Below are 26,282 nucleotides of genomic sequence, written 5' to 3' on the forward strand. Positions count from 1 at the left end.
AATACATTAAGATACTAACTAATTAGTTAATACATTATGAAATATGTTACTTTATACATTAATAGTTTTGTAATTAATTCATTAATTAATTAATACAAAATATATTGCACTATAAATATGGTGTTTTACATTTTTTATTAATTACATGATATATTGAGATACACATTAAGTTTATATATTTGTTAACATTATGTTATTACATCATTCCAACTTTACAATATTTATTTGTCAATCTTATGTTGATCTTCGTGATTCCAACTCACATTGAGAGATTGTGATGTTCTAACTTATTCTAACCCATTTAAAGAGAGAGAGCCGAAATGTGTTTTTTTGGGTTTATGCTTATGGGGCCAATGGAGGGGAAGCACGACCTTCTTTTGAGACGTGACCACACACACACACACACACACACACACACACACACACACACACACACACACACACACACACACACACACACATCTCTCTATTTGTGGTGGGGGTTGGGCACACACCATGTGGTGCTCTTGGGGGTTGTGCACATGCCATGTGGCACCATGATGTGCCCCCAAACCTTATGTTAATATTAGTAAAAGATGTGTGTTTGTGGGTGGTTTTAGAGTATGTATAGATTGCATGCACATGTTTAATCATTAAAATATATCATATCATCTCATCTCATATGTTCAATTGGAGCCATGTTGTAAAAGGGTGAAGACAAGGAATTGAAAAGAAAAACATGTAACAAGCCATGCGATTGCACCACCTATTGAAAATGACAAAATCACTTAGAGTTTTGTATTGATCCTACTATAAATTAAATATTTGTCGCTTGTCATTTGTTCATAGCCTACAAAAGGAAATCTTGCTCCAATAGGATTTGTTAGTACTATTACCAAACTTTAGCAGACCCATTTTCCTGAGTGCTAATAGGGGTAAGAAAAAGTTAGGATTGATGCCAAGATGCATATTCCACGGTGGATTCCATGAGATCACGGCGGATTCTGTGAGTTTTTATTCCACGATGGATTCTGTGAGGTTTTGCGATGGATTCCGTAAAACTATATTTATTTTTCGGGGCTCGTACACAATGTGGATTCCTTGTGCGAGAAGTTGACAGGGACACCTATCCTTTTTGGGTGTCATGTTAATTTAATGTGCATGTGGGTGACTCCACAGTGGGTGATTCCGCAAAATACATATTTAAATTAATGGACATTTATGAGTTTAGAGTGCAATCGTATTAAATTAAGGTTAGGATAGAGTTCCAACCTATTTATTTATTTTGTAGCTAAAGACTACTAGGTATTCACTTTTGTCCGTTTAATTTTATTATTTTTTAACAATTGTGAATGCTTCAGTTGATGTGTAGAGCAAGCGACGATGGTGTTGGGAAGCACTGGGCGATAGCGTGTATTCAAATGACCTAGAAGGAATTATCATTTTTGATGGGCGCACACCTTATCATTAAAGGCTTGGTGCTAATATTTATTTAGGCGCGCTTATTTATTGAAGTAAGCACTTGATAAATATTTATTATTTTGTATACGCATGGACGCACGGTTTAAATATTTCATTATTGGACATTGTATTTGGACATAGCCCGACTCTTGGGCCGCCCAATCGCTTTATTTTTTATTTGGATAAAAGTAAACACAAAAGCTAAAGCATGCTTATTGTAAAATTGGGCTGTTTTTGAGCTTTGAGATGAACTAATTTATAAATACATGCCTTGTGAAGTGCTCACACAAGGCATGGGGGGAGATTGTACCCAATTGGTCTTTTTGCCTCATGTCGTGCAAGTCTATTCTCTTGATTTTTGAGCTTAAAGTAGAGTTCTTTGTTCTTGGGGACCTTTTGGCTCTCGCTACGTATGCATCCAGCATTCGATTTGCGCACCAGTGGTATTAGACCGAAGCTTAGATCAAGGGCGTCCAATTGCTTGCCATCTCGCACGAAGACAAAGCTCCTAGAACGAACGGGCTCTACAGTCAATCTCATGATGATCCGTCAATACCAGCGTGTTCCTGGTAGTAAAGAACCCCCTATTGTACTGTTAGATCGCGAAGGACCACTTCTAAACGGCAGAGAACCACTTCCCAAGCTCCTTTGAAAGCTGTTTTTCTTCTCAGAGAGACAGAAAGTAAGAATTTCATTAACAATAAGATTAAGAGCTTTATAAAAGCTTAAGATTTACTTAAGCTTTACAATTCTCATCGTTTGTGGCAGAAGGACGTCCTCACTGGCGACGATTGTGGCTAGTACATGTCGTCGTCCTTATCGTCAAGTTAAATCCTACTGCGCTCAAGCTTTTCTAAAGCTTAAGGCTTTAAAGCTTTTTAAAGCTTGAAAATTCAATCTTTAAATTCTTCCTTAGTGGGCGGTCATACGAAGCTTACCCTCTGAACTACCATCGAAAGCCTCAGCAAGCCCCTGTTCATACTTACACTCTGACCGATATAGTTTTAGCATGTAAACTGATACACACATTATATTTTCCGCTTGAAGAAGACATTCATCAATTTCTGTACCTGCAAAAAGAAGAAAGATAGCAAAAAGCCATTTAAAAAAAGAAGCAAGCCTTGTAAACCCAACTTTGAGCTACGCTCATCCCGCTAACAAGATTTCGAGTGTATGAGGTTGTTTGAAATTTTGCAGGATGTCCAATCAAAATATGGAAGATTTTATGGCCGAAGGTGATTTACTAGAATCAACGGTGGAGCAAAAACTAGACCTAATTATGATGCAACTTCAAGAGGAACAAAGAGCACGTCAAACTTTACAAGCTCAACTCGCCACTCTTCAACGATCTACTGTCGAACAAGATGGACTGCAACCTGAGGATATTATACAATGTACGATCAATGCGACACTTGAAGCACAATCTATTAGGAAAGAAGCTAAGATAAGTAAAAGAAATTTCAAAATCTATACTTTTAATGGGCTACGTGATGGAAAGACTGTTCTCGCTTTTATCAATCAATTTGATGATTATTTCCATGAAGAACAGTATGTCGAAAAAGACAAACTCAAGTGTGTCACTAACCATTTAGTGGACAAAGCATCGCTATGGTGGACTGTTGTCCGCAAAAGTATTGATTGTCCTACTACTTGGGAGGCTTTTCAAAAGAAAATTTTGTAGAATTTTCTTCCACCTCAATTCCACGAACAAGCAATCAAATAGTGGGATCTTCTGCAACAACAAAGAGATCGTGAGCCTATTTCACAATATACTGAGCATTTCTAGAATGCCTTATTGCAACTTCGAATGCTCGAAGATGTACTTGAGGCGATCCACAAGTGCAAGTTTATGTCTGGTTTAATTAGTCACTTTTATGCAGAGGTGAACATGTTCAAGCCAATGACCCTTGAGGATGTAATTTCTTTGGCCCATGATGCTGAAGACAAAATTCGAGGATGAGAGAAGCGACCACAACAATTCCCAACTAATGGTAACTTCAGTACAAAGCAATTCAATTCTAACTTTCGAAGATTCAATCAAAATCGCTTAGTTCCATCTTCTTTTCGTAAATCTTGGATATGACCCCTTGCTTTACCATCTCACGCAAATCCAAATCCTAATCCATCTTTCCAGCCAAATCCCAACATACATAAATTCCCAGCTATTACCAATAATGTTTCCAAAGCCAAACCCATAATTTGCTACAAGTGCCACCAACTTGGAAATCTAGCGGTGAATTGTCAATCCAAAAACCCATCTATTCACATCAACTACTTGGGAGCAACTGAAGATGAAGACCATGAAGAAATTCCCGATTTCACGGAAGATGATGACGATATCGGTACTACTTTATATACTTTACAAGGTATGCCAAATCCTCATTCTTTATTAATGATGAAATGTCTTGTGCATGGTAGAGAAAAGATTGTTTTACATGATGACGGGAGCAGATACGATTTTATTTCTGTAAAATTGGTCAAAGAATTAAGTTTACATACTGTTTCAACTCATTATCGCATCAAAGCTGCATTCTTAGGCACTAGATACAATGGAACACAAGAAGTTCATGACTCAGAAATTAAAATTGGTGATTATGTTAAGCGCAAAAATTTCTTAGTTGTGCCTTTGCAATCTAGTAACATTATTTTAGGAATGCCTTGGCATCATAAATATAATCCCGATATAGATTATTCCATGCATTCAATGAAGATTCATTCTAATGGAAAACAAATCACATTACATGGTACACATACCTTAGATACTTTTCCATTGCTTAATCACACACAGGCTAAACATGCATTAAGAAAAGGTAGCAAATCCTATTTAATATGGATGAATGAAATTGAAGCTAAGGAAAATCAGATGCATTCTAGGCATGCATAATTTCTTTCACAATTTAAAGATTATTTTGCTACTGACCTACCACATGGCTTACCACCTACACGTCCTGAAGATCATTAAATAGACTTAATTCCAGGTTCTCAACCACCATGTAAAGCACCTTATTGACATAATCAAATTGAACAGAAAGAAATTCAAACCCAAGTTGAAGAATTGTTAACCCGAGGACTCATTAGGCCCAATAGTTCTCCTTTTGGTGCACCTGTCCTATTAGTTAAAAAGAAAAATAACGCCTATAGTATGTGCATTGATTATCGTACTCTAAACAAGATCACTGTCAAGAATAGATATTCGATTCCTAGGGTAGATGGCCTCATGGATAAACTACAAGGGGCCACAATATTTAGCAAGATAGATCTTAAATCTAGATACCATTAAGTATGATTGGACACGTTTGATATTTTCAAAACTGCATTTAGAACACAATTTGGACATTATGAATTCCTTGTTATGCCTTTTGGTCTAACTAATGCACGAGCCACATTGAGTCGTATGATGCATTGCATATTTTTGAAGCATCAGCATTATGTCATTGTTTTCTTTGATGACATATTGGTTTTCAGTAAGAATGAGAACGAGCATTATGAACATTTATCCTTGGTTTTCAAATTATTGAAAGAGAATAAATTATATGCTAATCCTGAAAAGAGTGAATTTTTTCAAACCCACATTGAATACTTAGGATATATAGTTTCATGTGACGGTATTAAAGTTGATCTAAAAAGATAGAAGCAATTTTGAATTGACCGATACCTAAAAATGTGCATGAATTACGTTCTTTCTTAGGTATTGCTAGCTTTTACAGAAAATTTGTGAGAAATTTTTCATTGCTTGCATTACCTGTGACAAAATTATTAAAGAAAGGTATTGTATATCATTGGTCCGATAATCAACACAAGTCCTTTGATTTACTGAAACATGCCTTAACATATGCCCCTGTTTTGCAACTACCTGACTTTAATAGACCATTCTTCCTAGTAGTCACTAATGTTAGTGGATCTCGAATAGGAGTTGTTCTTATGCAAGATTCACATCCCATAGCCTACTCTAGCTGCAAACTTAAACCATCTGAACTCAAGTATTCTACCTATGATAAGGAATTGCTAGTAGTATTACAAGCTTTACGTCAATGGAAACACTATTTAATGGGATCTGAATTCATGATCAAAACTGACCAACAAAGTATTAAACATCTCCTTAGTCAGGCACAAATCTCTGACCATCATATTAAATTGGTTGCTTTTATTCAAAGTTTTCATCCACTTATCCAATATCAACCTGAAAAAGAGAATGTTATTGCCGATGCCTTAAGTAGAAGACCAAGTATCTATAATATCTATGTTATATCTTTTGATTCTCTTATCCATATGAAAGATACCTATGACCAAGATTCCAATTTTCAAGATGATTGGAATAAATTACTTGCAAATAACTGGATTCCAATAGATTCATTGTCTTATACTGATGGATTTATGTTTTATGAGAAAATATTATGTGTAAATGTTCCATTTCGATCATTTGTGTTGCACAAAATTCATTGTCCCCCATATCAAGGCCATAGATGTATTATTTCTACTTTACATACATTAGTTGAAGATTTTTACTGGCCATAAATAGAATCTGATGTTTCTAACTTTGTATCTGAATGTTTAATTTGTCAAAGAGTTAAGCGGCACCATGGTAAGCAATATGGTTTATTAATGCCTTTACTAATTTCAAACGACCATGGGAACATATTTCAATGGATTTTATTACGGGTTTGCCTAACACCCAAGCTAATCATGATATGATTTGGACTATTGTAGATCGATTTAGCAAACAAGCATATTTCATTCCATGCAAGAAAACATTAATTGCATCTCAAGCTGCACAATTGTTTTTAAAGACTATTTTCACTAACCATGGTTTGCCAAAAGTTATTATTTCTGACTGTGATTCTAGATTTTGCAATAATTTTTGGACTACTTTGTTTGCTAATTTAGGTATAAAGATCGATTTTTCATCTGCATTTCATCCTGAAACAAATGGGCAAACATAAGCTACTAACAGTACAATTTTAGATCTTTTGCGTGTATACACAATTTCAAAACCACAAACATGGGATACACACTTACATTTACTTTAGTTTGCATACAATAATACACCACATACAACTACACAGAAATCACCTTTTGAAATCATTTATGGAAATAGGTTGCCTACACCTATTACATCATTGTCAAACAAAGTTAAAGCTGCTGATGATATTGCCAATATGCATGCTACTATTTTTGCTAAAGTCAAAGACATGATTGCAAAAGCCCAGCAATCATACACTAAATAAGCTAATAAGAAAAGAAAAGCTATGAGTTTCAAAGTTCATGATTATGTTTAGTTACGCACTGAAAAAAGAAGATTACAAAGTGTTGAGAAACACCCTATTGTTAAGTTAACCCCTCGATTTTATGGACCTTTTAAAATCATTCACAAAATTAATGACAATGCATTCAAATTAGAATTACCCCAACACTGGAAAATCCACAATACTTTTCATATCAGTTTGTTACGACATTTACATGTTCACCCTATCTATGAAAACCCTCCTTTGTTAGAAGAAGAAACTAAAATCATTGAACCCGAAACTATTCTAGACACTGACTTTATGACCATTAGAACTGGCCGTAGATACACTAGATATTTAGTTAAGTTTAAAAATCATCATGTTGAAGAGGCCCAATGGATGCACACTCGCGACCTAAGTGCTTATCCTTCACTGCTTGCTCCACATTGAGCTAATAGCAATTGAGGACAATTGCTATCCCACCCCGAGGGTATGATGCCGGGAGGCATATTCCACGGTGGATTCTGTGAGACCATGGTGGATTTCGTAAGTTTTTATTTCACAGTGGATTCCGTGAGGTTTTGCAATGGGTTCCATAAAACTATATTTATTTGCTGGGGCTCGTACACAAGGTGGATTCCTTGTGCGAGAAGTTGGTGGGGACGCCTGTCCTTTTCGGGTGTCATGTTAATTTAATGTGCACGTGGGTGACTCCACAGTGGGTGATTCCGTAAAATACATATTTAAATTAATGGACGTTTATGAGTTTAGAGTGCACTCGTATTAAACTAAGGTTAGGACAGAGTTACAACCTATTTATTTATTTTGTAGCTAAAGACTGCTAGGTATTCACTTTTATCAGTTTAATTTTATTATTTTTAAACAATTGTGAATGCTTCAGTTGATGTGTAGAGCAAGCGGTGATGGTGTTGGGAAGCACTGGGAGATAGTGTATATTCAAATTACCTAGAAGGAATTATCATTTTTGAGGGCGCACGCCTTATCATTAAAGGCGTGGCGCTAATATTTATTTAGGCGCGCTTATTTATTGAAGCGCTAGACAAATATTTATTATTTTGTATGCGCATGGACGCACGGTTTAAATATTTCATTATTGGATATTGTATTTGGACATAGTCCAACTCTTGGGCCTCCCAACTGCTTTATTCTTTATTTGGACAAAAGCAAACACAAAAGCTAAAGCATACTTATTGTAAAATTGGGCTATTTTTGAGCTTTGAGATGAATTAATTTATAAATACATGCCTTGCTCACACAATGCATGGGGGGAGATTGTACCCAATTGGTCTTTTTGCCTCATGTCGTGCAAGTCTATTCTCTTGATTTTTGAGTTTAAAGTAGGGTTCTTTGTTCTTGGGAACCTTCCGGTGCTTACTACGTACACATCCAGCATCTAATTTGCACACCAAGGACAACCCCACTCGCCTTGCAAGCATTGAGTGTGACCTCCCTATTGTTAATAGGTGTATCTCACCCCCCTCCCTCCACATTGTTGGGTGTGACCTAACCCTTAGAAGAGAAACTAGTCTTTGAGAGAGAGAGAGAGAGAGAGAGAGAGAGAGAGAGAGAGCCACAAATAACTTTCAAAAACTCACCTTTTCCCTTTTTATCATCATATCACCCTTCAAAAGAAACCCCTCTTTATTTCTTGAATACCAAACCTTTCTTCTCTCTCTCTAGAGAGAGAGAGAGAGAGGGAGAGAGAGAGAGAGAGAGAGAGAGAGAGCCACTAACTACTTTTCAATGACTCACCTTTTGCCTTTTCATCATTTAGTCACCCTTTTAAAAAAACCCTTCTTTATTCTTGAATGCCAAACCTCTCCTCCTTGTGCCACATAGGATTGAGAACCTTTTGGTTAGTTTAGAATCCCCAAGGCAAAAGCTTTAAATAATATATAGGAGATTATTTGTACTATCCTTCCGACATGATGATTTAGGAAGACTTTAAAGTGTGATGGTTGAGTTTCTTAAAATGAAAATGTCATAGATTCATGTGAAACAAAATCTAGTGGAAAGAATTGTGGGGCCAAAATGTGAACATGGAGGAGCATTAAACTTTCACAAGATGAAACCACTAGTACAACTCCATCAAGGGAGAATGAGTAGCAGCCATGAATGTCTTTTTAAATCATTACAAAACCACAACTATGCAATGATTGGGTTACCATTGCTTTCTAGTGTTTACAATGTCTTTCATTCTTGGGTCAGTTATATGGTTGGGCCCTCTACCCTATACCTAGTCTAAAACAACATAAATAATACGCTTATACTCATGTACTGTGTTCTCATAAGTCCAAGCTACTGCCCACTCGAATACTCAGTTAGTTGCCTTCCTTAGTGGCCAAATGAGGAGGAGGATTCCAATGCTATTTGGTGTGTAAAGAACTGCGCACACATGAACCCCTAAATAAGGCCTCTTACACATAAGCTCAGACGATTCACGTTGCAAAATGAAGAAGCATATGATGGATGCATCAATGTGTGATTGGACCTGCAAAATTTGGGCAGGGGTCTTCCTTGCCCGCGGATCAAGTGCGTGCCCAAGTGAGAGGTCAAACAACTTTATTAAGTTTTATCCCAAAAGTATTCATTGCAAGTGGCAAGCTTTGAACCTATGATTAATAGCTTGCAAGCCACTAGCTCTAACCACTAGGCCAACTACACCACTTTGATCTAAATGACCATGCCTAGTATGTAAAGAAAGTCTCAGACTATTTTAAGGGCGGGTGGGGACTTTTTCTCGATGTGTAATCACTAAGTATTTTGATTTGATTGGTTAACACTTACAAAGTGGGTGTCCGCCGCCATTTGGTGTGTAAGAATGTAGCTCTTACCCACTCTCTCTCTCTCTCTCTCTCACCTAAGGCACATGTGATTGAATTTGCCCGACTTTAGCTACCTTTTTGAATGAGGACAAACGAGGGCCCCTCCGTTGCAAATGGACCATTGCTTGTTGGACCTCCCCTGTGCATGATGGAATTCACCCATGGATACAAGTAGGTAAGAGTCTGTTTGATGAGGACATCCAATAGCCTATCCATTGCAAACCGAACATTGCTTGCTAGACCTCTCTTGCGCTTAATGGAATGCACCCATGGATATAGGTAGGCAAGAGTCCGTTTGATCAAGACATCTAATAGCCTATCCTCACATAGAGGAAATACTTGCAGGGTTCTATTTGCACATGGTCTCGTTTGCTATCGGTTTCGTTTCTTGCTGTTTTCTCCACCTTGTTATTTAGGGTATAGGAAATGTAATCTCCCCTGTTTTTAGTGCCCTCTCCATTTCATTAATGATCAATTGCTGCTAGATGACCGGTTCATGCCTTGTTGCGACAATTGTGAAAATGTTTGCGTAACAGATTTTGTATTGTTCATGAGCTCAAGATTCCAGTTGTGAAAAGGTCTCAAGAAGGTTGCTTGAGGGAATCAAGAAGGAACATGTGCCCCTACCTCCGGCGAGGCTCAACAACATACATGTGCCTGGGTTACTTTTCTAAAAGATGTCGAAAGGGGAGACACCCTTTCCAAAATTAGTTCGCTTTTGGTCACAAAGGTCCTCCACGTGGGTTTTCATACTTCGTGGAGTGGTAAAAAGGCAAAACAGAGGCCGCTGCTTTCCACGTCAATGAGTTTATATTATTTGTGTATAACCTTCCTTCAACATTATTGCTCTTTTTCACCTTGCATTTCCATCAATAAGCCTCTCCACCTACTCGACGATGAATCGCTGATGTCCACCCTGTGCTGAATTTTCTCAGAGCACATCAAGCGCCGCACAGGGCTTCTGTGATAGGCCCATCAGAAACCAACACACAAGTATCGGTAAAGGCCGAGACCTTTCCGTACAGGCTGGCTATGGTGTATAGAAGCTCGTCCAGCTGGGGCAGAGGTGGTTGCTGTGATCATCAGTTCGTCTGTCGTTGCTCGCCAATCAAAGAGCCAGCAAGGCATCTGCAGAGCGAGCCTGTGGCCCTTGCACCTCAGCTCAGCATGTCCTCATGTGGTTCATCAGCATTTCTAGATCAAGAGGAGTGGGGTACGGCCAAGTTCCGTGAGTTGGCCGAGCAGCTGCGGTCGTACAAGCCCCGGAGCAACTTCCTTGGCGACGAGGAGGATGAAGAGAGTGCAGGTGGCTCGTCGTCCAGCGTCGGACTTTCCCAGAAATCTACAAAACATATCAATGGCTTGCCTCCAGAAGTAGGAAAGAAGAAAGCGGCAGTTCTTGTGTGCCTTTTTCAGGATGAAGAAGGCGAATTGCGAGTTATCTTGACAAGAAGGGCAAAATCGTTATCATCACATTCAGGTGTTTACTGTGTCCCCCATCACGTTGTTTATTTCTTTATCACATGCAATCAGATTTTGAAGAGTGTAACCATTCCTCCACCATTTCATTAAATTGCCATTCATCTCCACTTATTCTTTCACCTAGCTTGTTACAATGGGTATCTTTGGGCACGAAAGTGTGCTACTGTATTCCATATGTATGGATGTCCTGTTTCAATCGCTTGCCAGCTCAAGCTTAAATTGGATGGAGTCTGGCTCCTTCTGCTCTCGTTTGCAACTAGAAAAAGGCAATCTCTATTGCTTCAATCGCACAATCAAATTGAAAATTGGTGCAACCTACATCTTCTGCATGCAACTTCTCACTTGAATCCTTTGCAAGTGCAAGAATTTGATTTTATGCATGTCACTGCTGCCTGTTAAACCTGCAAGCTTCTGTCAAGGCTGTGTTAGCAGTACAGTGTACAGACAGCAGCAGAAAATAAAGGAATGTGTGCCACAATAGCAGTAAATGCGATAGAAGCAAAATTTATGGAAATTGGAATAGACTATTTTCAAAACATGAACTTATCTGCAATACTTGAAGCATAGATGCAGTACATCCAGTATAGGTTGCGTTTGCAGGGAAAACACAAAGTGTGTATGAAAAAAACATGTCAAACACCTACATCTCATGGGTCAATCAGAAAAATATCTTAGGGATGTGGTAGAGCCACAAAAATATGCTCATCTTTAAAGATAGCCGCAAAAGCATATAGAGAGTACACCCACCAATGTGACTGATAAAACTCTGTCACATGAGTTAATGTGACGTAAAAAGACTTTGTATGGCGAATAGATAAAAAAGTAAGCTTTGTTTAATGTAAGGTATCTATATCTATAGCTCTAATTCTGAATATAGTGATGTTAATCTTTTAATCTAAATAGGTGTATTTCAGTTAAAATCTTAATTAGCTCATTTTAAACAGCCCCAAAACTCAAAATGCCACAAAGTTTCTATGTCCCATAAGTAAGTCCCCAAACTTTGGAAGGGTTTGTCGAGCTAAAAGTGCATTAACGTGACTTAAACAGTCTCAAAACATGCTTAATTAATGAAGAAACCTTATTATTTTAAAAAGAAACGTGATCCTAGAGAGTTACTGTGTCCCACATACCAAACCCTAATTTGGGTGCCCCAAACTTTTTATAAATAGGTATGTAGTCCACCACTGTTCCTTAATCTCGTTTTCGCAGGTCTCAAGAGATGTATCTCTATTGCCCACACCTTGTTTGTGGAGAACACGAGTGGTTAGATCTTCCCCTTGCTATATCCTATCATCTGGCACCTGATTCCAGTCTCCAACTCCACTTGTTGGTTGCCGCCTGCATCTTGGAGTTGCTGCTTGTGCTACCCTGGAGCTGCTGCTTGCACTTTGAGCTTGTGTTTATTATTGATGTCATCAACTGGAGCTGTTGCCATCAATCACATTGTCACCACCTATCAGACATTTGGGTTTGCCAAGTTTCTCTCCCCTCTAGTTGTCGCCTATACTTCTTGCACGATTGCCTATAGTCTCCAATTGTCACCGAGTTTTTCTCTCTCCTTAGGTAGCTGCGATTTTAGTCATTTTTTCTTCTCACTGCCTCTATACATCAGATTCAACCTTTGACTACGATTGCTAGTGTTCGACATACGGAGGTTGCCATGCTGTGTTTTGGGATCTGTTTCAGAATATGACACACTCTCCAGCTCATGATCTTTGCCTTAATCCTAGAGATATAAGAATTCGAGGTTCAGTATTCAATGCATAGTGTGTTTGCTGAATGAGTATCATATATTCATTAGTTATTCACTTCATTATTCATTGTGTTAATTGTCTTTGAATTATCCTAATCCTAATCGTGTTCTGTGTTATCGATTTGTGCTTTGTTATATGATTGGTTTTGAGTTTTCTATGTTTAGAGCATTTCTTCACATGGTTTCAGAGCTAGATACCCTTTAAGAAACCTTTGCCTTTGATAAAAAAAGCTCATCTGTAGGAGTTGGAACAATAAAAGAATTAGATGACTGCGATTGCACTCTCACTATTGTCCTAGTCTCCACAATCAAATATGGAAAGAAATGATCAGGAGCGGGCCTCCCAGCTTACTACTATCCAATTTGACATGGGTGGAGAACCATTGGACTACCATGGCGTCCAAAGCCCATATCAAAATTTTCGCCGCTGAGAATGATCTCATCCTTATGCAAGGCTTAGTAGAAGCTTGAAGGGAAGGTTGAGTTATCTCCTTTAGATTCGGTGTATAGAACTAATGATCTTGTAAGACCTTTGGAATCTTCACTATGGACTGGCCATTCACAAGTGGAACTTGACTCGGATTACACTCCATTTTCACAATACTTATTTTCTCCAATGCGAGGTATAAACCCTATTATGTCAAATTCCATGCCAATTGATTTTGTATTTTTTGTTGGATTAGGGAATGCTCATCAAGAAGAGGCTTTTCAAAATAACCTTTGGTTTCTAAGTTGTGTATTTTTTAATGAACTAAAAACTAGGTAAGAAGTCGAAAGAAGAACTTGTAAGTATTTCTTCCCTTTCTTTCCCTTCAAATAATTTTGGTTCTCATGGTCAATATGGAGTAGGTGCATCTTCATCCAATGCATTTAATGGACAAAAGAAGCCAATTATATTTTCCATAACAATATTTATCACTCATCCATTTGGGTTCCCAGCCATTCTTGCCTCATCTTTTGTTGCACCTTCCTTTCCACTCCCATTAAGTAAACCACATTTACCACCACATACTATACCGGGGGTCCTGTACACTTAGACACAGTCTTTAGGATCTTGACATACCCATTTTTGGGTGTACTTGTGTTAACTCCCACATACACTCTTTTGGGTTATCCCTCTAGAAGTGCATCCTAGACATACACGAGTGTGGATCATTTGGTATCGCAATTTACCTTTATGGCCTTACTAGGGGATCATCCTGGCATTATGTTGTGCCCTAGTAGACATTTGGATAGGGCTATCATGTCCCAATACCTCCACCTTCATCTCCACCTTCGGTACTGAATGGAACTATGGCAGTTTTGGTATCTGCGTACGGCACTCATTGGATATCAATAGGCTATTTTTGCTTATCCACAATTACCTCCTTCTCCTTCTTATCCACCCTATCCCACCTATTCATCTTTAGAGACACCTGATGGTTCTAGCTCCTCATTCGCCAAACATGCTTTTAATGATAAGAGTCGCTTGAACGGGTCAAACTACACCACTTGGTCAAATTTAATGAAGCATGTCTAAGACTCTTAGAACCTATGGGATTTAGTGGAAGGGTTGGAACCCCAACTTGATCATGCACTTGTTCCATATGAGGTCCTATACTTCTAGAAAGCTCGTAACGCCTCTGCTACTGTTGAGCTTATGCAGGGCTTATTACTTGAGTTTCACTCTTAGCTTCAGTATTTTGACTTAGTATTTGAGCATTGGATACACTTGATTGATTGCTAAGCGGCTCAAGATAGGACTTGTGGCACCAATTTGAATCATGAGCTGCAAAATTTTAAAATCATAGAGAAGAATGGCTTGAAAGTCAAGTTGGCTGAGTATCGGTGTCTCCTTGCTGAGTCCTCAACCACTGGGACTCCTAAGTCCTTTGATGATCAGGTTACAGTATTCCTTAACAAGTTGCTAAGAAAATATTTCCATTTTGTGCAGCAGGTGATCTCATAGCTTCAAATGCCCACATTTTATGAGTTTTGAGTGTCAGCTATTGCATTACGTATGATTGTTCGATTAGTTTTATAACACGTTGTTGAGAGAGTGGGTTCTTTTTGCATCTTCTCAGAAAGGGGCAACTAGGCAAGGGCAAACAAAATTCAAATCAAAATCCAAATCAAAACAAGGCTAGAGAATCCCAAGAAACCATGCAATCCACCCTCAAACCTGGATGACATAAGCCAAACTCCAAAATTTAGATCCTTGTATCCTAATCGGGTAATCCACAGTAGGGGAAGCAGGGTGGTAGTAACGCTCAACAGGGGTAGTGGTGAGGTTAGACCCACATTGCTACCGGTCAACCATTATAGTTGACGAACTACTCAACTCGAGAGGGTTTGCCTGATTGGTTTGCAGAGGCCCACATCGTCTCCTTAGAGACATTGAATACGATTTTGCGAGTTGCCTCTTGACGAGGTGACTATAGAAGCCTACTTGTCACATCCAAGCACATCCTCTCTTGTTTGGCTTGTGGATAGTGGAGTCACTCATAAAATGACTCCTATAGAGGTCATTCTCATTTCGCGAGTCTCTACAGTCGAGAGAGTTTGCGTAGGAAATAACTCCTTAATCAAGATTCAAGCCCAAGGTCAGTACTATCCCCTATGCTAAATCTTCTTACACAAATTTTTATAAGAAGATAGGAGTTCCAAAAAAGGTAGGTTCATTTCCTATCGGGTCAATAGATGGAAAATCTTCTGAAGAGATTAAACTTCTTATATATATGATGTATGCATATGCGGGTCAAACAAACCTTGATAAGCCCCAAACTAATCGAATTGACATTCTCAATGCCATGACGCATGGCTTTGTTGGTGGCTTAAAACAGTGGTGGATTTCAATACATCCATAGGCCAAATTAGCTATTGTGCTTTGTTGGTGGCTTAAAACAGTGGTGGATTTCAATACATCCACAGGTCAAATTAGCTATTGTGCTTTGTTGGTGGCTTAAAACAGTGGTGGATTTCAATACATCCACAGGTCAAATTAGCTTTTGTGCAGTATGCTGACCCTGTCCAGCTCTTTTTGAAATACAGCTTGTTAAGCTGGTAGGAAACAAACTAGATGATGTATTGGAAGCTTGAGAAGCTTTCTTCAAATCCAAACTATGTGACCCTAGACACTATTAGGTGAGCACTACAACAAGAATGTCTTTAGATAGTGAGATGGGATCAAGCAGGGGTGACGTCTCTCAAACTAAAAATTTACGAAGTGTTGGGGGAAATGCGATGCTTGATCTTGAACAAGTACACAACATGAGCAGCAAGTTGATACTATTGGTTTAGACCAAAATGAGGGTCCTTCTAGGTCACTTGAAGATAATGACCAGCAAGAGAATGAGGAATTTGATGACCAGTTTAAAGATTAGTTGAGGACAGCAGCTGAAATTTTTGTGTAATTTGCAAATGATCCTTAGTTCATGTGCTTTTTGAACCGCTTAAGGGAGGGTAGCAAAGACAAGAAGAGAAATTGTCTTCAAGAGCTTTGGGACAGCAAGATGCACCGAAAGATCAACTGAGGATAGCAGCTGAAACGTTTGTGCAATTCGCAAATGATCCTTAGTTTATGTGCTTTTTGAACCCCTTAAAGGAGGGCGGCAAAGGCAAGAAGAGAAATTGTCTTCAAGAGCTTCGGGACAACAAGATTCATCGAAGGAAGAGCTGATCCAACAACATGATATTCCAAATGTGAGTAATGAGCATAAGCAAATGGTGCCAATGGGGTGATTGATGCATATGCAAGGCCAACTTGGAAGTGCTAATCCAATGCTTGTTGGATAGCAGGGCATGCATCCAATAATGGGACAGCTAGGGTATTTTTGTGGTGGCACTAGTTTCCATGCTATAGTGGGTGTGGGACTGCATACGGGGATGTATGGCACAACTACTTATGGTATGCAACAACTAATGTGTGATGCAAGGCCTAATGTATTTGGGTATGGCTGGTAATATACATAACCCCATGTATAGCAATGTTGGCATGATATTGGTTTGGCAATGCATATATGCAGCCCATTGTGTTTGGGGACTCATGCAAATGCTTCATATCGTATTGGTCATGAGCAAAACACGGCCATTAATATATGCAATGTATAAAAAAAAGTATCTTGATGTAGCTGGTAGTATATAAACTCCCATGCACACTCATATTGCAATATTCCAAAGTATCCAAATAGGAATGTTTCCTAACGCATCTGGTGCTCCTAGCATGTCATGCATACATGAGGGGCTAATCAATTGGATGTGAGGTTTCATGTTGGTTAAGATAGAATTGAAGGAATGTGAGTGTACGAAGAATCTCCATGCTCTAGAGAGACAAAGGCCTAGAACCTAGTGGAGGTTTCAAGGCAAGCAAAGTTAGAGATAAAGTTTCCATGTGCTTCATGGTGAGCTTCAACATTGTTTCACATGAAAAAATGCAATTGGATGGAGAAGGGTGACCTAGCAAATCATCCTTAATGTTGCACTTTACCTCTATGTATTTTAGGTAGACCTGACTTTGGACTGAGCTCTTTCAGACTCGATAGAGCATAGAAGGTTTAGAGTATTGTTTAATGCTCAAGGTGGAGGTTGCATGTCCACTATCCTAGTGATGGAAAACTTAGATATGTAGTGGATCTCGGATGTACTTGGTTTACATCCAGGGTACTATATGTTGTTAATATTTTTGCTATTGGGATCACTATTTAGTATACTAGTTACTGTGAGTTGGTATACAGATGTGTATGGTTTGCATCTAGGTTTTGAAGCTATACATTTGCAAGGTTGTTAGCATGTATGGAATACACGGAATGTACTTTTGGATATGATGTAAATTTGCAAGGCATGTATGGAATACATGGATGGTATGCAATGTACATTTGCATGTGATGCAAAAGAAGTACAATTGCGTAAATTACATGTGGTTATTGCTGATGTATGCTTTTCATGACTATCATGTGGTACATCATTTCTATGAGGTGTTATTTATGCTCAGTTTATGCATTACAATGCCTTGGTTCTCAAGTTATCTCAACAAAATCCAGCCATTTGAGTCACCGGAGGTGGAGATATTGGAAAATTTTTGTTGTAGACTCTAATTTATAGGAGAAATTAGGGTTTGACAACCCCTCAGGATGCATGCTCGGAATTCGGGGCCTAGAACTTAAAATCTAGCAATTGAAATTAAAGAATTTCAAGGAGATTCAAGAGGCCAGCCAGCCCATATTAGATTTGGGGCTTAAAAATGTCTTTCAATACAAGGAGTAGGGTGAAGGCCAGTCCCTAATCAAACGAAGGGGAAAATTGGTTTGAAGGCTTGCTGGTTAGTTTTGACAGCAAGAGGCACTTGGATTAGCAGAGGAGATTAGATAATCTTAGTTTGCTCCATCTATTTGCAATAAAGGCTGACGAAATACCACAACGGGTGCTAGTTTTGGGCCCAATAGGTGGTCCATTGTCCAATATTAAAGTGTTAAAGTGTGCGTTTCTAGTTTATGTGGATCTTATGCGTGTTGTAATTGTTGATTAATGAGGTCATTAGCACCCTATCCAAGGAGGAAGGCTAGTTTCAAAATTTGCTGCAAAGGATAAGAGAGAAGACAGCAAGGATGAAAGAGAAATCTGCACTGAAGTTGGAAAGAATGCTGAATACAATGATGGACTAATCAGTCCCTACATGCAGCCTGAAGTGTCAATGAGGGCACAATCCTTGCCAAAGATGGAGAACAACACTGCAATCTGGCTGAAAACCTGTAGGAGGAAGAAAATATTAATCTGTCCCAAGTGGAGGACAGCTATAAATAGCCAAAAGTGGCTGAAACTGACCGATCAACAGCTGCATAATAAAATGATGCAGTCAGCAAACTGGCCAACCTGTCCTGACAAGGGACAAAAATACTGATGTGGCATAAACTGTGGCCAACTTGAGCAAAATCGCTGATGTCTAGGCTGGCTGCCCAGGAAAACAGCTGAAATCTTGCACTACACAATGTGAACACATCTAAACTGGCTGGAAAAGACATGCATGCTCTTGAAAGAGTTGCCTCCTCCATCAAAACATGTGATAGATTGGATGTTAGAGCTCCTAATATCCCTGTCTGACTTAGAGTGAGGTTCATAGGCAGGAGATGTTGGCAATCATGACAAACATGACTACCAACATGGTGGTATGGGAATTCCCCCTCTTGCATAGTGTACCACCCTCTATTTCTCAAAAGGACGGATTCCTCTCTTGTATTGATGAGTTTTCTCCATCAAAGGAAATAGGGAGTGGAAAGGAATTACCTAGACAATAAGACTCAGTCCCATCCACCTTGATTGGTCCTAAACATGGACCATGTTCCCATTCTGATGCTTAGTGTCCTTCATTGAAGTAAAAAGGGAGCGGTATAGTCCAACTATCACAAAGACTCTTTTGGCATTACTTGCCTAAAAAGAATAGGTTTTGTATATTTTGCCAAAAACCTGGCCATGTACATGACAATTATTGCTTAAAGGCCCGGGTATTAGACCCACACCTAAAATCACACCATCCCTAACTCTAGGTATTCTATCCACACCGATGATGAATCCATAACCAATTCCCAAACCAACCTTAGCTCGCCCCTTTTGGCATTGGTAGTGTCACTCCAAGGTTATTAAGAGGGGATAAGCATAGTTTCTCCACCCCTTGGTATCTGTGTTCATTAGTAATTGGCCCTTGGTGTGGTGGATCATTGATCCCCTCTAGTCAGTACCTTATAACTTATTTGACTCCTTTGGTTATTACCTACTCTTACCTATCCTTAGGCTAGTTTCTTTAGGAGTTCTAAGTCATCCCTAGGAACCTTAGGCTAGGTACATTTTTGTTAGGATACTTTAGGTTTAGCCATACTTTAGTGTTTTTAAAGTCTTCTGCTATACACTATACTCACTTTTTATTTACTTCCACTACATCTACACTCACTCGGCTTTATTCTTCACTTTAGCACAATATTGAAAGTATCTCAATATCGAACATTTGGTATATAGGTTTCTTTTCTGATCCTTTCATGCTAGGTTTTGTACGTCAATTCATGATTAACATTGCATGTATTTACCAGTCCTAACTAGGCTAAAGGCTTAGTTCTTTGATGCTTGCCTTGATGAGTCTCATCTCCAATAGCATGGAGACAAAGATAGTATTTTCTCTCCTGAGATCGGGTCTTGCACAATTTTTTTCCTTGTCTTGGCATCCATCTTTCTTTCCTTTTAGTTAAGGTGTTTTTAGCATTTACTACACTACTGGCTTGTTTCTTTTTTTTAATGCTAGGTGGACTGCTAGTTTGGTGGTTGTGCCTACAATCTTTGGTCAATATTGGAGCCATCTCTCGAGATGGAGTATGGGTTGGCCGTGACTGCCTTGGTGGTTAACTCTTTCCCCACTCTTCTAGTTGGGGAGTATTAGGTCTTCCCTCTTCATCCATTAGGCCCATTTGCATTATGGACTGCTATCTTGGCCATTCTTATCTAGCATTGTGCCCTTTTCCAAGGTTGAGGTTTGAACTTGCCTATGCCACTTGGTCAACACAAGAGACGTTCCTCGAGGTCGAGTGTGAGCATGTTCTATATATTGGATGGCCGATTCTCCTTTGGCTCTTCTGGCTAAGAGGTGTGTGATCTATCTTCATTATTAAACTCCATTTCTTCTTGGTTTTTGGCACCACATAAAGTTCGACATTAGATTCTCCTTCGCCTTTGACATCAACATTCGATGTGCACCCATTGACTAATGCCTTGGCTGCATTGTGGTGGGATGTCTCCGGCTATACACTAGACGAGCTACACTAGTAGTCTCTTTTACATTGGATGAGCTACTTTGGTAGTCCCTTTCTTGTTCTAGTTTTGGTTGTGAGTGGGTATGTTAAGCTAAAAAAGATGCATACACATAAAACCTTCATTAGCTCATTAAACAAGCCCAAAACTCAAATGCACTTAGTGCGTTTCAGTGTTCCATAAGCAAACACCCTTATTTTTGGTTGGTTGCTTATCAATAAATAGTTTGCTAGGTGACTTGTATCCTCGTGCCATCCCTTGTTTTGCAGCTTATCCTAGTTCATCTGAGCCTCCATCCATCAGGTGCTTCATCTAGCTGTTGTAGTGGTGATCCTCTATTGGTGCCAATCAGTCTAGCAACTCTTCAAACTTGTGTTTCATTCCAGTCTGCTATTGCCCTTATCTCTAGCTTTTGCAATGGCCATCGGTAGCTGTCGTCTTCATCTTGGTGACTTCTAATTCCCAATTTCTTGTGAATTGTTTCTTAATAATTTTAAAGGTTCAATTAATTTAAGGTTTTAATCAAAACCTCATTTTTGGTTGATGGACTGATGATGATTAAGGTGTGGTAGAGCAAGTATGGTGCATATCAGACACACATGGGTGCAAGATGATTGTGACATGGCGGCACACTTGCAACACGCCTTTACGTTGCCGATTTTATGATAGGCATACGTGGATGTAGAAGCGTCGATAGATTGTTCGGCTGAACGAGTAGATAGGGGAATAATGCCTAGGCATTGGGCAAGCAGTAGTTGTGGCACGTGTGAGGTAGAAGTGATGCATGCAATCGGGATGGATAGGCGTTGTAGCAACAACTGTGGATTGCAAACCTTCTCCTTCTTCTTCAATGTGGAATCAAGCTGTTGCTTTGACTTTTGTTGGACAGATAAGACCCGCGTTGATACCACTGCTGGGTATGGAGCTCATGAAGATGGACTAGCAAGCTATGGAGGGTGAAGCTCCATGATATGTGCACACACACACACACACACACACACACACACACACACACATATATATATATATATATATATATATAGAGAGAGAGAGAGAGAGAGAGAGAGAGAGAGAGAGAGCTCGTCAGGCCAACCAAAGAGAGAGAGAGAGAGAGAGCTCTTGCAAGTACACAACAAGTTGAATAGATTGATGTGATAGTTGTTGATGAGTGGGATGAAAGTACAAGTGATAGAGCCTAAATATATAGGTTGAGGTATCCACCTACACGTTTGACCCTTATTTAATGCTAAGTGGTGTAAAAGGTGTTCACACCTAAACACACACATTTACACATAATTTGTGTTCACACACAAGGATGAAGCTAATAAACCTAATACTGCATGCAGCCCAAGGGATCAATTGACAGTGAGGTCACTAGATCCAGCTGAATAATGATTACTACACCTTTGATGGTGATGGTGATGACGGTGACGGTGATAGAGACGGAGAGTATGCAGCCTGCTGTCCACAACGGAGATGGAGAAGACTGCAGCCACCTGATGGAGCACCTGTGAGACAGAAAACTGAATGATCTACCCAGCCAGTGTGCCAGCTATATATGGCTGAAACCTCCAAAACTGGCTGACCTGCCCTTGACTAGGCCAACTGCAGAATATGCAGTCCGACTGCACTAAAAAACTGGGCAAACACTGATGTGGTAGTCTTGAAGCAGTCGCAAATTGGTAGGGGCTGGAAACTGACTGGCAGGGCAGCACAGATTCTGAAATGCCTGACAAACCTATGAAATGCATAGTGAAATATGCAGAGGGGGAAGAAATGCGCAGAAAACTCAGTCACAGCTCCTATTTCTCCATCAGACTCTGACGGAGCTCACAACCAGGAGATGACAGATAGACTAAAATAGGAAAGCTAACAAATGTCACATTGATTACCCTTGTGTTAATTAACATGACAATCTCCCTCTGAAGTCCTATGTGCAACCTTGACAAGGTCACTAAAGACCCTTATGAATAAGAAACCACATCTCCATGTCAATGCATGAAGCCATCGAGGGAGCATTTTCTATGAAGCAGCATGCACTGGTTCCATTTCAAACTCCAAGCTGAAACCTCCACTTTGAGCCAATTTCAAGTTGAAACGTCCATTGAAGTAGAGAGTATTTGAGTCAAAGAAAGTTTGCCCTCCCAGACAGAGGACTCTAAACTGAAGCCTAGATGAGCTCCTGAGAGCTGTTTGGTTATGGACAAAATCCAAATAGATTCTCTCAAGTTGAAACTCAAACCTCCAAATTAGCGATGATGAAAGCAAGAATCTGCTTGTATGCCAACCATCTGAGCACAACACAAGGTGATGAGCATGTGAATGTGCTTTAGGATAGAAGGATGGACCCATAAATTTTTTAAAAATCAGTGGCAGACTGGTTGACATAAATTGATGTGCTAGCTCTAGTTGGAAAATGGAACTCATGTTGCAAGTGAAGGCAACACATATGGCAGCAGAAGTTTTTTGTTAAGAGCTCACCCTTCAAGGAAGCCAAATGATTTCTTCACGCTTGACATGCTCCTAGCTTTGGGGATAGGTCATTGACATGGGGACCTGTGTGGAGTGGATCTGGGGCTACAGTGCAGTGTAGATCTGTTGTTGGCAGCTTTTGCCCTTGTATACATCCATATTACTCCTATGTAATGACATGGGAGGATCACTTCTGCCTTTGGGTTCTCTTATCTTTCTCTAAGTTGTGAATATAGGGGTCTAATGTTTGATAGAATTGTTGATACATCAACAATTGAGTGAAGGTACTCTTCTTTTCTTCCTTCCAAAATGTACAACAGCTGGAGATAGCATCACAGCAGACAAAGTCCTGGTTCTGCTAATTGATAACCCACTCATTTTGTAGTCTACAATGCCTGTGATTCCATCTCTGATCTTCAGAAAGAAGTTTGAGCGTGTGTGTTTTGCTGCATGAGTAACAATTTGATATTGGTATTGGAATTTTGATTGCAAGTTGTTGGAGGTGTCTATTTTGTGAATGGCTTTATGTTATTGCTCATTAATCAACCAACTACAACACATATAGGTGAAGTTGCTTTTCCTGGTGGGAAGAGGGATAAGGATGATGCAAATAACGCAGCCACTGCTCTACGAGAAGCTCAAGAAGAGATTGGTTTGGATCCATCTATAGTTAGAATTGTGGCATACCTTGAGCCCTTTTTGTCTAAGGTGAGTTGGGTCCTGTTGAACTTGTAGCAAAGCCTTAATGCAATGGTTTGAAAATGTGAAAATTGCTTGGTCATGTCTCAACCTTCTTGAAGAGACTGATGAGTGTATTGTTTCCCATGCCAGCACCTTTTGAGAGTCACACCAGTGGTGGCTTTGCTGCCTGACAGAAGAAAGTTGAAGCTGACTCTGAATCCAAGTGAGGTGGATGCTGTTTTTGATGTACCACTTAGGATGTTTCTCAAGGTAAACATGGAACTCTTTTCTTCTGAATGGTTATGTCTTGCAGTTTATTGAATTAATGTAGTTTTTGGTTGAGGGAGTAGGGGGACTGGTAAATCTGTTCGATTGTTCTCGTCGGCACTTGCAAGAGTATCCATTCTAGATTTGACTGACTGCATCTGAAACTGATCAGCTGGGAACGATTACTTGGCTGGTACATCATAAGCCTGATTTTTGTATGAGAGGTGATTAAATCTGAATACCCTACTAACTACTCTTCCTTACGAATGGACAGCCTGTACAACCTCAGGCCCGCAGCAGTGTCTCCTTGGCAAGTGGAAGCAACTTAAATTTTAAAAATTTACCAGTGCTTTGTCTGTCCTTCCTTTTGTTGCTTTGACATGTGCACAGAGTATCCATTCTAGATTTGACTGACTGCATCTGAAACTGATCAGCTGGGAACGATTACTTGGCTGGTACATCATAAGCCTGATTTTTGTATGAGAGGTGATTAAATCTGAATACCCTACTAACTACTCTTCCTTACGAATGGACAGCCTGTTGTAACCTCAGGCCCGCAGCAGTGTCTCCTTGGCAAGTGGAAGCAACTTAAATTTTAAAAATTTACCAGTGCTTTGTCTGTCCTTCCTTTTGTTGCTTTGACATGTGCACAGACGGCTGATACTTTTAACAATTAGGATTTAGGTAAAGACAGTTGAAGGTAGGACACAACTAAAAACAAGGGCTGCAGAGTCTCATGATCGAGGCAATGAGTCAGAGGTGGCAGCATGGATGCTTAAATTCTGGAGTCCACGCTGTTTAAAATGTGAGGTGTGAGACATGTAGACGTGAACAACATCCTTTGATATTCTGCTTAATTTGGCAAATCATCTGTCTCTCTTGAATCAGATGCTCAAATTTCTTAGTTTGCTCCTTCCTTAGATTCTATGTACATCTTATACTCCATCTTGGATGTCAGTAGAATATTTGGACCCTGCTACACCTCTGTATGCTTGTTGGTATTTCCACCTCCTGTGTGCCATTTATTTTTGACAGCAAGCACTGGGCCAATTAGAACAACAGAAGCAGCTAACTTTGTTGACAAGACAGTCTAATACGCAGGTATTTGGTCAGGTGGGGTGGTTAAGGCCAATTGTCGGGGTCTTTGGTAAGCAGGCATGGTGTCATCTCTTTCCCACTTCCAGACATGCCCAACACTACGTATAGCCCTTAAATGATTCCAGTGTATACCAATGCTGACATAAATGAGCATGTCAAGAACATTCCTGACCTTAAACATGTGTTATGTATGATGATGTAACATTTTTCTTCCTCTTGCTTGTTTGGTGTGTGAGAGTCTCCACACGATGGTACTGAAGTAGTGTTGATTGGAGATTTGTAAGTGTTGTGTTTGACAGGATGAAAAGCATCGCAGTGAGGAGAGAGAATGGATGGGCTTTGAATACCGTGTGCATTACTTTGATTTCGAACACAACCATGAGAAGTACCTCATTTGGGGATTAACGGCTGCCATGTTAATTCGCTGTGCATCGGTAATCTATCAACGTGCACCAGAGTTTACTGAGTCACCGGAATTTCTTCCTATCACAAACCATATTGTGGCTTGATTGTGGTTCAGTTCAGCGAAGTTGATGCAAGCTTGACGAATTGAGGTAAATAAGGCAATTGCCTTGTAATTGGATTTATATGCAAAGATACTCAAATGCACCTTTTTGTTGGGAAAATATTGCGGTCCCCTGTGAATGAAGAGGAGAACTCTTTAAAATCGCTCAAATCCAATTGGTAAACAACATTGAGTGCATGGAATATGGTATAGTTCATAATCAAATTGTTAAGAGTTTCAAGGAATATTTATGAAAACATGTTCAGTATGCTTTTTGGATCCTCATTCAATGGTTCATAAAATATTCATATCGAAATATCCACGTAGTTTCAAATAATCTTAGGATATTTGCTTTCATTGCACTTGAGAAAGCACTCTTGAGTGTGTGCTCTCACAGGTTGCCCTTGACTGCTTTTGGAATGTGAGGTGTGACCTTTGGGGGTGGTTTACGTGTTTAAGTAGAGTTTAAGCTTCTTTATTTGCAACTTCATCCTCTATCCTTCAATAAACCTACACATTTTTGACGATTTAGAACAACTAATCCACCAATACATATGCATTATTAGAAAGACCTTTTACTATCAATATCAAGGCGTTCTTATGATGATTGGATAGGGAACACTAGGATAGCCATAATTCAGCCACTTACCCCTCAGTTGAAGAATGTGGTGTAATCACAAGGGCTTGCTTCAGGGTGGATAATGTGAAAATTTGGATTCTAAACCATCGTTAAAAAATGTTGCAAAAGA

At 39.5% G+C, this 26,282-nt stretch overlaps 1 protein-coding gene across 1 annotated transcript; it reads left to right on the plus strand.

Annotated features, from left to right (window-relative positions):
* The first annotated feature begins 10,341 nt into the window (after positions 1-10,341).
* On the plus strand, positions 10,342-25,795 carry LOC148034097 (nudix hydrolase 11-like). The gene is made up of 4 exons (XM_087682096.1): positions 10,342-10,988; positions 23,548-23,690; positions 23,814-23,933; positions 25,328-25,795. The coding sequence occupies exons 1-4, from the start codon at positions 10,541-10,543 to the stop codon at positions 25,535-25,537; spliced, it is 921 nt and encodes a 306-aa protein (XP_087538222.1). The 5' UTR covers positions 10,342-10,540; the 3' UTR covers positions 25,538-25,795.
* The last annotated feature ends 487 nt before the right edge of the window (positions 25,796-26,282 follow it).

This window comes from Lygodium microphyllum, chromosome 7 (genome assembly GCF_053477565.2).
Source record: "Lygodium microphyllum isolate KBCC chromosome 7, Lygodium_microphyllum_v1.1.10, whole genome shotgun sequence".
In the NCBI taxonomy this organism is placed as follows: Eukaryota; Viridiplantae; Streptophyta; class Polypodiopsida; order Schizaeales; family Lygodiaceae; genus Lygodium; species Lygodium microphyllum.

What these genes read in the sequence shown, in the direction of transcription:
- LOC148034097 (XM_087682096.1), top strand. Translation starts at nt 10,541, where the DNA reads ATGGTGTATAGAAGCTCGTCCAGCTGGGGCAGAGGTGGTTGCTGTGAT. An exon ending in ATCGTTATCATCACATTCAG is followed by an intron (nt 10,989 to 23,547) that starts GTGTTTACTGTG and finishes CAACACATATAG; the next exon opens with GTGAAGTTGCTTTTCCTGGT. An exon ending in TTGAGCCCTTTTTGTCTAAG is followed by an intron (nt 23,691 to 23,813) that starts GTGAGTTGGGTC and finishes TTCCCATGCCAG; the next exon opens with CACCTTTTGAGAGTCACACC.